Source organism: Volvox carteri (genome assembly GCF_000143455.1).
Source record: "Volvox carteri f. nagariensis unplaced genomic scaffold VOLCAscaffold_6, whole genome shotgun sequence".
Taxonomy (NCBI): domain Eukaryota; kingdom Viridiplantae; phylum Chlorophyta; class Chlorophyceae; order Chlamydomonadales; family Volvocaceae; genus Volvox; species Volvox carteri.
The window spans coordinates 2,259,530-2,273,431 of NW_003307549.1; the positions used below are offsets into that span (position 1 = coordinate 2,259,530).

The following is a 13,902-nucleotide window of genomic DNA, read 5'->3' on the forward strand; positions in this document are numbered from 1 at the left end:
TGCAGGCACAGGTCCTGTGTGTGGGGCCCGAGGCGGATCCCTTCAGAGGAGGACCGGTATGAAGCTGTACACAGTAAGGCACGCATATCATGGATGAATACGCGCTGAGGCGCTCTGTCAGCATCTTCAGAGGCCATTTTTTCAGCGGCCAGCTCCTACAGAAGGGATCGTTGTACCTGATCATATAATAGATATGACACACTCACAGCCATACTGCCGTAAATTTATAAAAGTAACAACAGGACACCATCCATGGTTTGAGTACTCTAGTGCGGCCTGCAAGGTGGTCTGTTTTGTAACTCTCTACAACTGTTTAGGGGTGTCATGGGTGGCCTGACGGGGTTCCCGTGAATCCCCCCACCGCACCCAGAGAACAGGCTGGGGTCACCGGCCTCACCTGCTCCGGCCCGGGCCTGGGGCCGTCGCCACATGGCAGGCGACCTCACCCTGGCTTAGACCCTATCCGAGCGATGTCTTCTCCGCGTCTCATTACCCTCAGGTCCTTCCCCCCAGGCCGACAGCCCCCATGCTTTGTTGAGCCCGACCCTCGGCTCCGAAGCAGGACCAGTCCAGACCGGCCAGTGCCCCCTGCAGACCGGCCAGGCCCTGGAATTAGCACACCCCGGGCCCTGGTCACAAGCCACTGTGCGTGTCTGCCCCAAGACCGCGGGCGCGGGCCCACTGCACAACGAGCCGCCATCGCCCGCTGGGCGCCACACGCACTCCGTTGTCCTACTCTGCTTCTACCCCACACTCCATCGCAAGGCGGGGCCCCGGGCCGGAGAGCACAGAACGTAGAGATGCGACCGACAGGTGACGTGCCCGGGACACAGCAATTGAATGTCGCCGCGCTTGAATGTCCTAGCACAAAGAGTAAGCCCCACATCGGACTACTGCATTTGCATTATTTGAGCCGCTCGTTAAGGCGGTGGTGCACGGTGGCCACGGTGGTGCACCTCACGTCCAGCAGGTGGAGGGGTGCGAGAGAAAGCGGTTTTGTCGGGTAGCTAGCGGTGTACGACGTGTCATACATCCTACACGATAGACATGCACATACGGCGAAAGTCTTGCACAATACAAAACCACATACAGCCACCTCCATACCCACATCCACAGAAAAATCACATCCCAATGAACATATTCAACGGCTTAAGTGCCCCTATAATACCCGACCCTATTTAGCCCTTCATTCCAACACCGCCAATCAAACCCCAACAACAATTATACACATACAATACCTCACTGCATCCGTTGTATAATACCGTAACTTCCCTGCCGACCATCAGCACCAACCCCGCTACTTCCTCTTACCACAACTCCTCGCGTTAAGGGCCCTCCATTCTCCACTCCCCCGCTCGCTCCTCTTTCCCCCCCACTCTGCTCTCCTCTTCCGCTTCCTGCTGCTGTTGCTGCTGGTCCTCACCCAACCATGCATCGATACATTCATTTCCCCCCCGTCATATAAGCCACCAGGCGCCAGCTGCTGTTTGGTTATTTCACCACTCGTTATCTTCACCTCGCCAATGTCCGTACCGGGACTGTGATCCTCCTTCCTAACAAACGTATCTATCCGTATCTATCTGTCCATGTCGCAACGAGCCCGTGCAACCTTTTCCTCATACGTACACACGTTCAAGAAAATGAACAGCAGCCAGCCAGCCAAAGCAGGCACCCCGGCGTGGGCGGGGGTTCTGCGCGCGGCTTGTTGGTGGTGCTGACCGGGGGCCCCCAACCTCACACGTTTCGTTTGAGGGTACGTTGCTTTGTGGCCCGAGCCACCACCTTCTCCTCCACCGGCAGACCCTGGGACGACGCAAGGGGTGAGGGGATGTATAAAGCCAGTCAAAAGGATAAGTCAGTCAAAAGAGAGAAACCCTAGGGGCCGCGGTAGAGAGTCGGGGGCGGGAGGCCAGGTCAAGTGCCAGAGCGGTAAGGGCGACAAAACGACATGGGGTTGTTAGTGGCAACGACCAGGATGGTCAAGGAGCCGGGGAGTGGAAGGAGGGAAGGCGAAGGCCGGAAGTGGAAAACAGGAGAAGGCGGATGAGGACGAGGAGGAGGAGGCAGTGGAGGGTGGAATGATGAGGTATGGTGATTAGGAGCGCGGAAGGGCAGCCACGGGCGTTTTGATCCGTACAGACCGACCATCAATATTCAACCACCTCAACTACCGACCGACCTTCCGCCGCCGTACTGCGTCAATGAGCCTCCTGGCTAAGTTAGTCAGGCCCGAGGCGTCCTCTCCGTGTTCCTCGCGCTCCTCCTCCGTAGTGGGGGCGAAGAAGGGGTCCACCTGGGGCGGGGGGAAGGGCGTGAGGAGGTGGGAAGGTAGTGAGGAGCATCATGTGATGCAATAGTCAAAAGTCAAGAGAGGTGACAACGCCGAAGTCCAAAACACTGCAACACGGAGGGGAAAAGGGGGAGAGGTTGCGAATGCAAAGGGATGTACGACGTAGCAAAGAAGGCGGTGAACAAATGCCCTCCCTGGTGCACACACATACATGCATACGTAAGAGACACGATACATAGGCACATGTATATACATACACTTACACATGCACACGCACATACAACGCGACAAACAGACACACCAGCCCCGCCGACCTGCAGCCGTTCCCAGTGGCTCAGCAGGAGGGAGGCGGAAGCCGCACCGGAGCTCCGGCGCCTCATCTCATCCGCCAGGCCGAAGGAGGCCTCCGCGGGAAGGTAGCAGCTGACCTGGGGGGGAGAAGGGGGGTTTGGCTTGGCTTGTTGGGTGGATATGTCGGGGAACCACGTGACACAAAACACAAAGAATTAACCGCAAGGGGAGAATACATAGGGGAGGGGAGAGGAGGAGAAGGATATGTTAAGAAGGGAAATGAGGGAGGGTGTGCGCGGTGGGGGGAACAAAGACAGAAGCACCCGGGGTTCGGCACAAGAGAAAGGGTTATGGTTACTGGGTAGGGCCCTCCTGGGTTTTCGAACCCTCGAGGGGAAGAGATCGAGGCCCCCCAATGCACCCACTTCCGCACCAGTCACCCTCCCGACAACATCTACCCCATATACCTACCCCGCACGCACGACGCAATCCCAACCCCCCTACTTTTGGCCCCCCCCACACACAACACGCCCACGAAACTTTGGAACCCCTACCACCCCAATACAGCCCACCCACTACCACCCACCCACCAGGAAGGTGTCGCTGCCTTCCCGCATCTCTTCCCTCAGGATGCGAGCACGGCGGCGACCTAGCACTGCATACATGCCGCTAAGCGCCTCCGCACTCGCAGTAAGCTGCGGAAAGCGCAGGAAAAGGTTTTTTTTTCTGAGTCGCACATACAAGAAGCAAGGAGATTCATCAAAATTCTTAAGAACGCAAACAGGATTTAAACCAAACCAGGATCCAAGCCATGATCCCACCTGGCACAGATACTGCGCCTCCACCAGGCGTGCATCCGCCTCCAGGACTGCCGTCCGACACGCCAATGCTACTGCCGTCATTACCTGCATCATGCGGCCAAGCAATGTGTGAGATTGTGTGAGGTTGTCTGTCTGTCTGTATATGCGATGAAGAAAGAGGGGGAGGGAGGGGGCTCCGTTTGGGCAGCCAAGTGGCGGGGGGCTTTGGGTTTTGTGAGGGCGCGATCTAACAAGCTCACAAGCTCTCGGCGTTGGGAAAGCCATGTATGTCGAATCAAGGGCTGTGGACGAAGACAGACAGACAGACGGACAGATAGACAGACCTAGAGAGATACAGAGATGCACTGGACAGCGTTGGGCCCGGTCAGGTGCAGCATAAGGCACAAAATGTGTGTCACAGACAGAGACAGATACACATACATACATACATACATACATACATACATACAGACACATGCATAAACTGAAGAGTGTTTACCTGTCCCGAGAACGGTCCGTACACATCCTCCTGAAGCTCCAATCGATCACTCGAGGAAGGGCCATCTGCCGTACACTGACCAGCAGACGTCGCTGCTGTTGCAGTCGCACCGTTAGTAGCAGTAGCACCGCCTTCCCCCCCAGCGGCGTCTGTGTTGGCTGCTGGACCCTCGACCCCCTGCACGCTGATGACTGCCTGGCTACCGCCGGCTTGCTGCGGCTGCTGCAGACGTACTTCGAGTTCGAAGGCAACGCCCCAAAGGGGCTCCTCGCAAAGAGGACCTGTTGCAGGGTGTGCGTATGTCTGTACGTATGTACGAGCTTATATTATGATTATGATTTTAAATGTACACTTATTTAAAGTCAACGTGTGGACGCGTGCATGCAATATAAAAGGGCATAAACCAAGGGTTTAGGAGTAGGAGTTTCGAGTCTGGGTTTGGGTTTTAGCTCGGGTCAAAGTGCGGTATAAGGGAGGGAGTTGTTATAAAAAAGGCACCAGGAAATGTTGGATTAGTATTATTGCGTGTAATTGTGCTACCGAAAATGCGGACTGGATTACATGGTGAGTATATGGATGGCGGGTTATGTGCACGTAAGCCTGCGGACACGAGTGGATTTCAGCAGCCAAGGACGTCCATCCTTCGCGACCGACCCACGGGACCGTCCGCTAGCGCACCTGACGAAGTAGCGATCTGGAAGCCCGCCACTACACCCGACTCCACACTCGCCACTACATGACCAAGTGGCTCCGAAACTCCACATTCCCCGCCGTTGGCTCTGCATGACGTCGTCGCCTCCCCCGCCACCGGCCCTGCGGCGCCATCAACGCTGTCGTACAAGTGCCCGTCTTCCTCCGGAACTAAGCCCAACGCCAGCGCTGCCACCGGGGAGCCCAGACGGGGGTCGATCCGTGCTGACGGCGGCGCGGTGGCGGCGGCGGCTGCGGCATCGCCGCCCTCGCCGTCTGCATCTGCCAGCTGTCCCGCGGCCGCGGCCGCTGCCGTCGCGGCGGCGGCGCCCGGCATCCCCGGTGCCGTCGCTTTGGTGGCCGCCTTCGCGGCCCGTACGATAGAGCTCGCCGGCACGTCGAAAAGGCTTTCCGCTGCCGTACTATTGCTGGTTGAACTTGTCCCCGCCGCCGCCGTTACCCCGTTGGCTCTCCTTGACGGCACCAGGAGTAAGTTGGGCCCTATGCGCTTGGGCCCCAGCAACCACGCGCGCTGGGATGCAGACAAGTTTGCGAAGGAGATGAACCGTATGAAAGAAATACGATAAGCACATTTCTAGGCACAGAAACAACATTTCCATATATAGTTCATTTCCAATTGTGAAATCGTATTACTACTTACTCGGTTTAGTTCATAACTCTGTCATTACGGGGTATAAACCAAAAGTGCTAACTGATGGGGACTGACGAAAGGGCGTCGTAAGGGGTGGGCGGGGAGTCAGGTGTGTGTTTGTTTAGAGTTCTGAAGTTTTGCAGGGTTCTGAAGGCAAAGGAGCACGCACGACCACCACCTACATTGCCACTGCCTATACGGTGAAGGCCAACAAATACCCGGCTGCGTTACCCTGGTTGCGAAAGTTGTGAATCTGCTAACACAGCCATGCCGCGCACAAAAGTGCAAAAGCGGGCCCCTTTTTGTTTTCCCTTCATACACTGGAAAACCAGCGTCGTTATATCATTCATTTTCAGTGCTGTACAGTGTCGTACCGCCGCCGTACCTCTAGCATCTGCAAAATCCGCGCTTCGTGCTGCGGCCCCGCCGCCTTTGCGGCCGCCCGCAGCTCACCCCGTAAGGCCTCCAGCTCCGAAACCAAGGTTGCAGATGCACTCGGCGCGGAGGAGGAGCAAGAAGACGAAGCGTCGGCTGCTGCCGTGACGTCAGCCGCGGTATATGATATTTCCAGGGGGGAGGGGGGATGCCAGCGAATATGAACGAATATGATCCAAGCGTAAACACAAACTAATCCATGTAGTCAGTAAGCCTTGTGTCCGCCCGCAACCCATCCATATACAACAAAGCCCTACCCCCTACCCCCTACCCCCAACACCCACACACAAATCCTCCTTCTCCAGCCAACCCCCCAAACCCACAAAGCCCAACCCCACAGCGTCCCCCTCTACCTTGCCAGCCCTCTCCATCCACCAGCACCCTCCTCAGCAGCTCAGGCCGCCCATCCAACGCCCCCGCCACACCGCCGGGCAGCGCCGCCGCCCGCACCCGCACCACACACACGCCGTTGGGTGTGGTGGCCTCCACCACCCGCGGGGCTCGCAGGCCCCCCACCAGCCCTCCCAGGGGGGCGCCCTCGGGCAGCTCGGAGGGGCAGAAGACCGACTCGCGGAAGGCCACCAGCGGCGGGGATACCTGAAGGCGGTGGGGCGGGAGGCAGGACGGGGAGCTGCTGGGAAAGGGGGTGGAGAGGGGGCCCCTTTCAGGATTGGGGAACGAGAGTGGGGAAAGAGGGGTGTGTGTATGCGTGTTTCTGTCTGTCTATCTATCTGTCTATCTGTGGAGTTAGGTGAGCTATGCTCCCGAACCCCCACCAGCAGGAAACAGCTAAACACACACGCACAAACACTCTCACACCCTTTCTCACCCTCAGGTCCACTTTGGCGAACCGCTCCCTGAGGTCCTTGAGGCACGTGCCCAGATGAACTTCGCCGGCAGCACCCAACACGTGCTCGCCACTGTCCAGAACACTGATCTGCATCGTGAATCATGTACGACAGGTTTATACTGTACGACCATCATTCAGTACGATGGAAAAAGTCGCAGGTGCCTGTCCCCGCTCACACACGTGCACATGCGGCGCATGTCCCGGAAAGGTTTAGGGGTTGTTTGGAGACTTGGGAGCCTGCGGTGGAAGCGGCCCGCCGCGCCCTCTTGTACGAGACCAGGCAAAAATAGGCAGTAGGGCAGTGTGTGGCGGGGTGCGTGTGCGCATATATAAATACAAAGGACATACATATACACCATATATATAAATACGTACATATGTATATATATACATTGAATATTATATATTACAAATCATATAATACTCATATATTATTTATATATCACGCTATACATGTGTGTGTATGTGTGTGTATGCATTTTGGACGCTATTTCTGAGATGCTCATGTGCACCCAGGGCCGTGCATGTAAGCTCACTCTTAGCTGCTTCCCCCCCTCCCCACCGCACCCCCCACCCCCCGCCCCTCCCTCACCTCCACGAAAGGGTCAGCCCGGTTCAGCAACTGCAAGCCGCGGAGCAGCGCCGGCAGATCACTGGGGTGGGCAGGCTCCACAGCTACCTGTATACGGCACCGTACATAACTTTAAAAATATGGCCAACAAACATATCGGTCAATACCGCCCTATACCCACACCTCATCACTGTACCCTTCAACACCAATCCGCCTCCCACGCCTCGTAATATCTGGCCGCCGAAAAGGCCGTTCGAGATAGTGGAAGTGCGCTTTTGTATATTTCCACGTGCGTGTGGGCCGTACTGTACGACATCTACTGCAGAATTTCTTCCCAGCCCTAGTCCCTAAACTCCCGCGTCATCACGATGCCGAATTGAGGAGCAAGTAGTATGCCGTACACATTATGGTTGGCAAAACGTCGTGCAAAACACCGATATGCACAAATTTGCTAGTGAACAACTTCATTCATACACGCACAAGACACAAACATCTTATGCGCCTCTTGTTGCCATACGCATCTGCATCCCAGCCCTGTTCCAATCTTTAGACCCACCATCACAATCGCTGCCGCCTGAAACATCAGGGAGGCCAGGGGCCGGCATGCGGGGGTGGAGGACAGGGTGGCCGACTTGAGCACCGCAGTGTCCAGCCCGGCCATTGCGAGCACGTTACCGGCGGGGACCTGGATTACACCGGCGGGGATGCGTGTGTGGTGGGGGGGCCCCGGCGCGGGTGGGTAGGTAGGTGGGGGCTAGCCAGGGGTACAGCACAGGACAGTGGTAGGTGCAGTAAGGCTACTTTACCCTCCTCACACACCGCCCAGAGGTACAGGGGTTATATATGAAAGGAATGATTGTACCACAGATGCTGGAAATACCTTTCCTCCTCAAATATCCTCCTGCAAGTCGAGCTCGATACGGTGTGTTGGAGATGGTTTTCCTTTTTGTATTTTTCATACAAGATCAGTACTTAATAGCAAGAAAATTATTATATTTAATAAACATTGGTTTTAAATTAGGGGCAGATTGACGCAAAATTGGTCCTAAAAGGTTTTAAGGGTTTTTGGAGCCTCCCCTATCCGTGACCGGCCCCCCTTCCCCCCCGCCAACCCCTCACCCTCACCTCACCTGCTGTACCCTCTCCAGAGCTCTCCCCATCATCATATACACAGCCCCCAGTACGGCAGTCTGACGCTGGCAGGTTGGGGCCGCGGGGTTGTAGGCACCATTCAGCACGTGCACCCTCTGGCCGGGACGGGCCGTGCCGCTGAAGACGCGCCCGAAGCCCAGGAACACCTGAGAGGGAGGGGGGCAAGACGGGGGACGAGGGCGACGACACAGGCGTTACAGCAGCCTTGCCTTGCTTGTGGACGGGGGCGGAGGGGAAAGCGCACGCAAGGAACAGGAAAATCAGCTACCGATGTCTGAAGTACACTACGTGTGGGGGGCGGAACGTGGCTTGCCTGCCTGCCCGGCTTGCCTGCCTGCATGTGTACTGGGATTGGTAGTGGCAATGTGACCCATGGGTCACTGCCAAAAACGCTACTGTCTTCCCCTGGAGCTCCCCGCAACAGCTGCAGAGGCACCCCTCTGTTCACCTCTTCCTGTGGGTCTTGGGAGTGTGACCCATGGGTCAGCGCACCGGCCGCGCCCTCCCCCGGAGCCCTGGGCAGCAGCCCCCGGGGCACCGCCACCATCTTGGACACGTACACCACTAGGGGAGCAGAAGCCGATGCGTCGCTGCGTGCCACACACGCCTGCGTGTGTGTTTTGCGGGGCCGGAGGGGCGGGGCCGGGAGATTGCGGGGTGCCAGGTTGAAAAGGGCGGGTGGTCCAGAAGGGGCCACCAAAACACGTATTTTTGTTCCAATTGATCCTCAGTCCCGTAGTCGCCATAACACAAGCACACACCCTATAATCCCACCCAGCCCCGACCTCAGTGTAACCCCATGGGCCGCCCCCTTGCCTCCGCTTACAACCCACGCCATTCGGTCAGGTCCCGTGGGGTCTGTGGACCTTGTACTTGGACTCCTCAATATGCCTACAACCAGGAGCTTCCACGGCTCCCCCCCTCTCCCCCGCCGTTCGGGAACTAATCGGCCGTCGATGCTCCCCTTTACTCGGCACCCAACCCCGTATCCCCCTTGCTCCTGTAACCCATCCTCCAATCCTCCCGCGCCTTTCTCTCCCCCGCGAGTCCCCACGACCCCCGTTCACCTCCAGTCGCGCCAGCTCCTGTGCCGCATGCAGGGGCAGTCCCGGTGGCGGTGGGGAGCCAGGGGGCCCTCCCAGCAGCCGGGGGGCACGGACCGGAGCTGCGGCTGCCGGACTGGGGAGTTGTGCGGCCGCCATACCCAGAACCGCCTCGGACAGCGGCAGCCAGGCGCGGAGCACGGACTGGGGGAGAGCGGTAGCGATAGAGGGAGATAGGGAGAGATAAAGGAAGGGGGGAAAGGAGAAACGCAGCAGCCAGGCGGGAGGGCGGGTTACGGAGAATATGTGGAGCGGAGCAGACGGCGCAAGGCGCAAGGGTGGAACCACTGTTACGAAAGCTAAGGAATTAAGGCTTTAAATAAAACATAAGTTGTGGTCTAATATAATTAAAATACTATGGAGCGGGGAGGAGGTTGTAAAAAATACGGAGCACCGCAGACTCAAAGCAAGGCAACGGAAGGGGCCCGGAAGACATTCTTTTACGCAGAGCGAAACACACCAGCTGGCTGGCTGACTGACAGGCAGACAGACATGTGACCCACATCTTTGCGGCTGCCGCCGCGGCGGCTCATCGTTTCCTTTCCTCTTTCCCCCCTCCCATCCCCTCTCCTCACCCTCAATGCCTGTCGCGGGTCGGGATGCTCAAGCGCCTTGGTGGGTACCAGGCCCCCCAGCCCCCGGGACCTCACGATGGCCCCCAGCACCCCGCCCACATCCTCCCCTGGATCGCAAACACTGTACGCCTGTGCGCAGGAGGAGGGGTGTGGGGTGCAGGGTGCGGTGGGTTGGGTATCATGACTCCACTCCATAAGCATACATGGAAGAGGGGCGAGGAGGCAGGCGGATGGGAAATCATATACAGCAAAAGCCAAGGAATTATCTGCCGACGCTAAAAAAGATACTTGGTGTCCCCATCCCCAAAACCCAAGCCCCGGAGGCCGCCCCCCGCATCCAAAGACCATACAACTGGAAGCTCCCTCTTCCGTACAATCCTCCTCCTCCGCTGCCCCGCCTCCTCCTCCTCCTCACCTTCCAAATGGGCTCCAAAGCAAACTGCACAAACATGGGCTTCAATTTACCTCCGCCAGCTCCGCCACCTTTGCGAGACGTCCTGACCACGCGCTTGTCCTGGCGGTTGGTAGACGGTTGGGAGTTGGGAAGGGGGGTAGTAGTAGTAGTTGTGCAGGCGACGGTTGTTGGACGAGCTGGGTGTGGGCTTTCAGTGTTGGCCCCCAAATGCCGTACGAGGGCCCCGCTATGAGCCATGAAAACCGTCCGCAGTGCAACTTTCCTCCTCCCCCAAGGCCAAGCAATCCGGCGACCGCGCCATCCTCCCGCGCCCCATCCCTTTACCCACCCATACACACACGCACGAGCGCACCACCGTGTGCGTGTGTATGTGTTTGGCACGCACGCCAGCCGTGTGCCCCCACCTTGGGGCTGAACGCCCAGTCGCCCCACAGCCCCCGAACCAATGCCTCCGTCTTGCACCCCAGCTTCTCAGCGTACATCTCGGCAAACTGGTCCAGTCGAAAAGCCCAGCCGTCAGCTGCACTGCCAAACGCAACACTGCCAGCCACCGGGTCGAACGCGTCGCCCTCCTCCTCCTCCTCCTCCTCCTCCTTTTCGCCGTCCCCACCAGCCGCAGCCGCGGGACCGGCGCCGCCCCCGCCCCCGCCATCATCGCTGCATGCAAGGAAAGGTGCAAGCAGGGGAAGGGGGGCCCGTGTGAGGAAAAAGGAAGGGGGGGAATGGGTTGGGGGAATGGCTTCTGCCGTCAGTCCAAAAGGTATGCTAGGAGAACTACTGCCTGCCTTCAAAGAATCGTTTTCAAGCCGCCATCTAATGACACATGTTATCAGGAAAAAAGGACCAAAGGTGGGTTAAGAAAAAACATGTTCCGAGAGAAAGGAAGTCTTTCCTTTTCCACATTCTCCTCAAGCCTCTAGAAAAAAAAGAGCCTCGCTATACAGATCAGCTTTGTGTCAGGAACATCCTCATGAGCCGTACGAATCGCTGTGGGGATACGAACATAAATGAATTCCGCTAGCGCGAAAAACAAATCAACACGGTCCGTCCTAAACAGGCAATCCTCCGTGATCCCATTACACTGTCTATCCATTAGGAATGCCTCACCCGCCCTCCCGCTGCCCCCCGCCGGCAGCCGCCGCCGCCGCCGCCGACTGCTCCGCTTGATCCGCCCTAGCCTGCTCCACTGCCAGCACCGCATCCGCCTCCCGAAGGTAGCGCTCGCTGGCAAAGGCCGACAGGATCATGTTGGCGTGCGTCACAATGCTCCGCAGTCTGCCGTACGCCTCTTCGGGGGTGAGTCTAAGCTCCAAAATGAGCCTGTCCAGTTTATTGATCACCAGCACGGGCTTCACCTGGTATGGGTAGGGGGTGCATGGGGGGATTCGACGTGGCAGGAAAGGTTTAAGGCGGTCGGGGGTGAGATGGGTAGTGGGGCCGGTGACACGAATCAGGAACGCGTGATGCAGATACCAGAATATAGACGGATACTGGGTTTGGGTTGGGTTGGGTTGGGTTGGGGGGGTAACAGAAGAGGTGTTGGTAATTCCTGACTCGAATCAAAACGGCGCAATCCTCAACGCGGGTATCCTGCCGCTCACCATGCACTTTCGTTTTCCGTTCGCGGCAAAACAAGTCCCCTGAAAGTCGCGGCCTCAGATATCCCATCATGCCCCCCACCACCCCAGAGACAAGCTCCGCAACACACAATGACTCCCCGGGCCCGTACCCCCCACCCCGCAACACCGCGCATCATCAATGCCAGCTACTGTCTTCGTACCTTCTCTTCGTACGCCTGCCGTAGTACGGCATGCGTCTGGATGCACACGCCTTCCACCGCGTCCACCACCACCAGCGCCCCGTCGCTGAGTCGTGCCGCAGTGGACACCTCGGAGCAGAAGTCCACATGCCCGGGGGAGTCGATCAGATTGATCAGGTAGCCGGAGGACAGCTTGGCCGCGTCGGGCAGGGATTTGGGACCCTGGACGCCGTGGATGCGAGGGAAGGTGGAGAAGGGGACTGGAAATGCCATGCAAAAATCATGAGCCGAAAAGTCTAAGGAACAACTGCCGGACGCGTCGTAGGTAGAGGGTAGAGAGAAAGACACTTAATGATACATGATACATGAAGAAGGCGAGGAGGGTTCAAAAGCGGTGGTGGTGGTGGTACTGGTGGTGGTGGTGGTGGGGAATCCTATACAAGGAAACTCAGAAATGAGCTGGGGGGCATGGGAAGGAGGGGAGGGGGTTCGGAAGAGCCAAGATGAAAAGGCAACAACAACCCAGCGGCACGTGTGTGACGTACACCACCGGGTGCAGTACGGGACCGGGTACCACAGGACAAGACAGGTACCAGCCGCTCACTACCACCCTTACTACCGCCCTGTAATCCCGAACGGCCCAACCACCTCACCAGCCACCCAGGCTCCAGAACCCAGACCCAGCTACCTGAAGATACCGTGGGTGAATCCCTCCCCCCACCTGATCCTCCTCCTCACTCGTTCGTGGGTCATCTTCCCCCCTCCTCCCTCCCCTTTCCCATCCACTCCGTCCCCACACACGCGATCCGGGCGCCTACTTCCGCCCCTCCCCTCCACCTCTTTCCCGGCCCCATTCCCGCCATGCACCACGCACCTCAGGCCGCGTGGCGGCCCCCGGCACATACAGCAGGCTGATGGCTGATGCCTTCATGGTGATGCCCCGGGCCTGCTCATCCTCGCGGCTGTCCAGGTAGCGCAGCTCACCCTGCCAGAGGGGTAAGAGAAGGGACGGGGAGGGGCGGGACGGGGCGGAGGGTGGGGCGGAATATAGATATCTGATACCGTTTGAAGATCCATTTAGTACTTAGTGACCCAGATGGATGGCGGGGGGAAGAGCGGCAGGGGGAGGGGGAGAGGACGACGAGATGGAGGATGGGGGTGGTGGCGCCGGGGACCAAAAGAAAAGATAGAGAAGGGAAAAGATTAAAGGAGGACGAAGGAGTGGAAGCGAGGAGCAAGCGGAAGGATGTAAAGGATGGGGGGAAGAAACCGGCCTCCTAACCGTCCACCGCAATACGTGGGGATTCAGGGACCCGGGAGAAGTCGAGAGACGCGCAGCTCCGTCTAGTGCAGCTGGTTGGCCACGGAGAAGTTCCGGCACAAACTCCTGCCTAAAGCACACACACCCACACCCACATACACGCACGCATACCTGCATCCGGGGATGGATGAGGCCGTTCGAACCGATGAGGTGGTCTGACAAGGTGGTCTTGCCATGGTCCACGTGAGCCAAGATGCACAAGTTGCGGACGCGGTCCTGTGTTGTTTGACCAGCGGATCTTTGGCCAAATGGTGTCTGACCACGATATGTTTGGCCGATGGGTGCCTGGCTAGTACGTGTATGGCCGGGGGATGTTTGACTGGAACTATTTGATCAGGCATATTTGGCCAGGTGTGTGCGCAGAGGTAAAAGAAACGAGCAGAATGCACGTCAGATAACCCAGGCAGCGAAAAGAGTGTGGGGTATTGTTCAGGCGGAGGGCGCATGCGGCTGAGCGGAAGCAGCTCAGGTCCCTGCGCTTGGGGTGCGTGAGCACAGC

General features: G+C 57.9%; 2 protein-coding genes across 2 annotated transcripts in view; one reads left to right on the forward strand and one right to left on the reverse strand.

Annotated features, from left to right (window-relative positions):
- VOLCADRAFT_87823 (uncharacterized protein) overlaps positions 1 to 798 on the forward strand; it is a gene marked incomplete at both ends in the record, with an annotated part of 22,569 nt that extends 21,771 nt beyond the window's left edge. Inside the window, one exon of the mRNA XM_002947382.1 lies at positions 514 to 798. Within this exon, the coding sequence (XP_002947428.1) occupies positions 514 to 798 (285 nt within the window). The remainder of the gene's footprint in view (positions 1 to 513) is intronic.
- A 936-nt stretch (positions 799 to 1,734) lies between these two features.
- VOLCADRAFT_56931 (uncharacterized protein) lies at positions 1,735 to 13,616 on the reverse strand (the record flags this gene model as incomplete). Its single annotated transcript, XM_002947526.1, has 24 exons — positions 1,735 to 1,803; positions 2,180 to 2,293; positions 2,605 to 2,718; positions 3,172 to 3,276; positions 3,403 to 3,486; positions 3,881 to 3,907; positions 4,073 to 4,161; positions 4,559 to 4,733; positions 5,031 to 5,102; positions 5,608 to 5,753; positions 6,011 to 6,254; positions 6,487 to 6,594; positions 7,100 to 7,186; positions 7,635 to 7,763; positions 8,209 to 8,376; positions 8,679 to 8,837; positions 9,298 to 9,477; positions 9,909 to 10,037; positions 10,324 to 10,422; positions 10,728 to 10,916; positions 11,511 to 11,678; positions 12,104 to 12,274; positions 12,984 to 13,067; positions 13,515 to 13,616. Coding segments are annotated over 24 exons (3,012 nt in total), but the record flags the coding sequence as incomplete, so codon positions are not given.
- Positions 13,617 to 13,902: the final 286 nt, after the last annotated feature.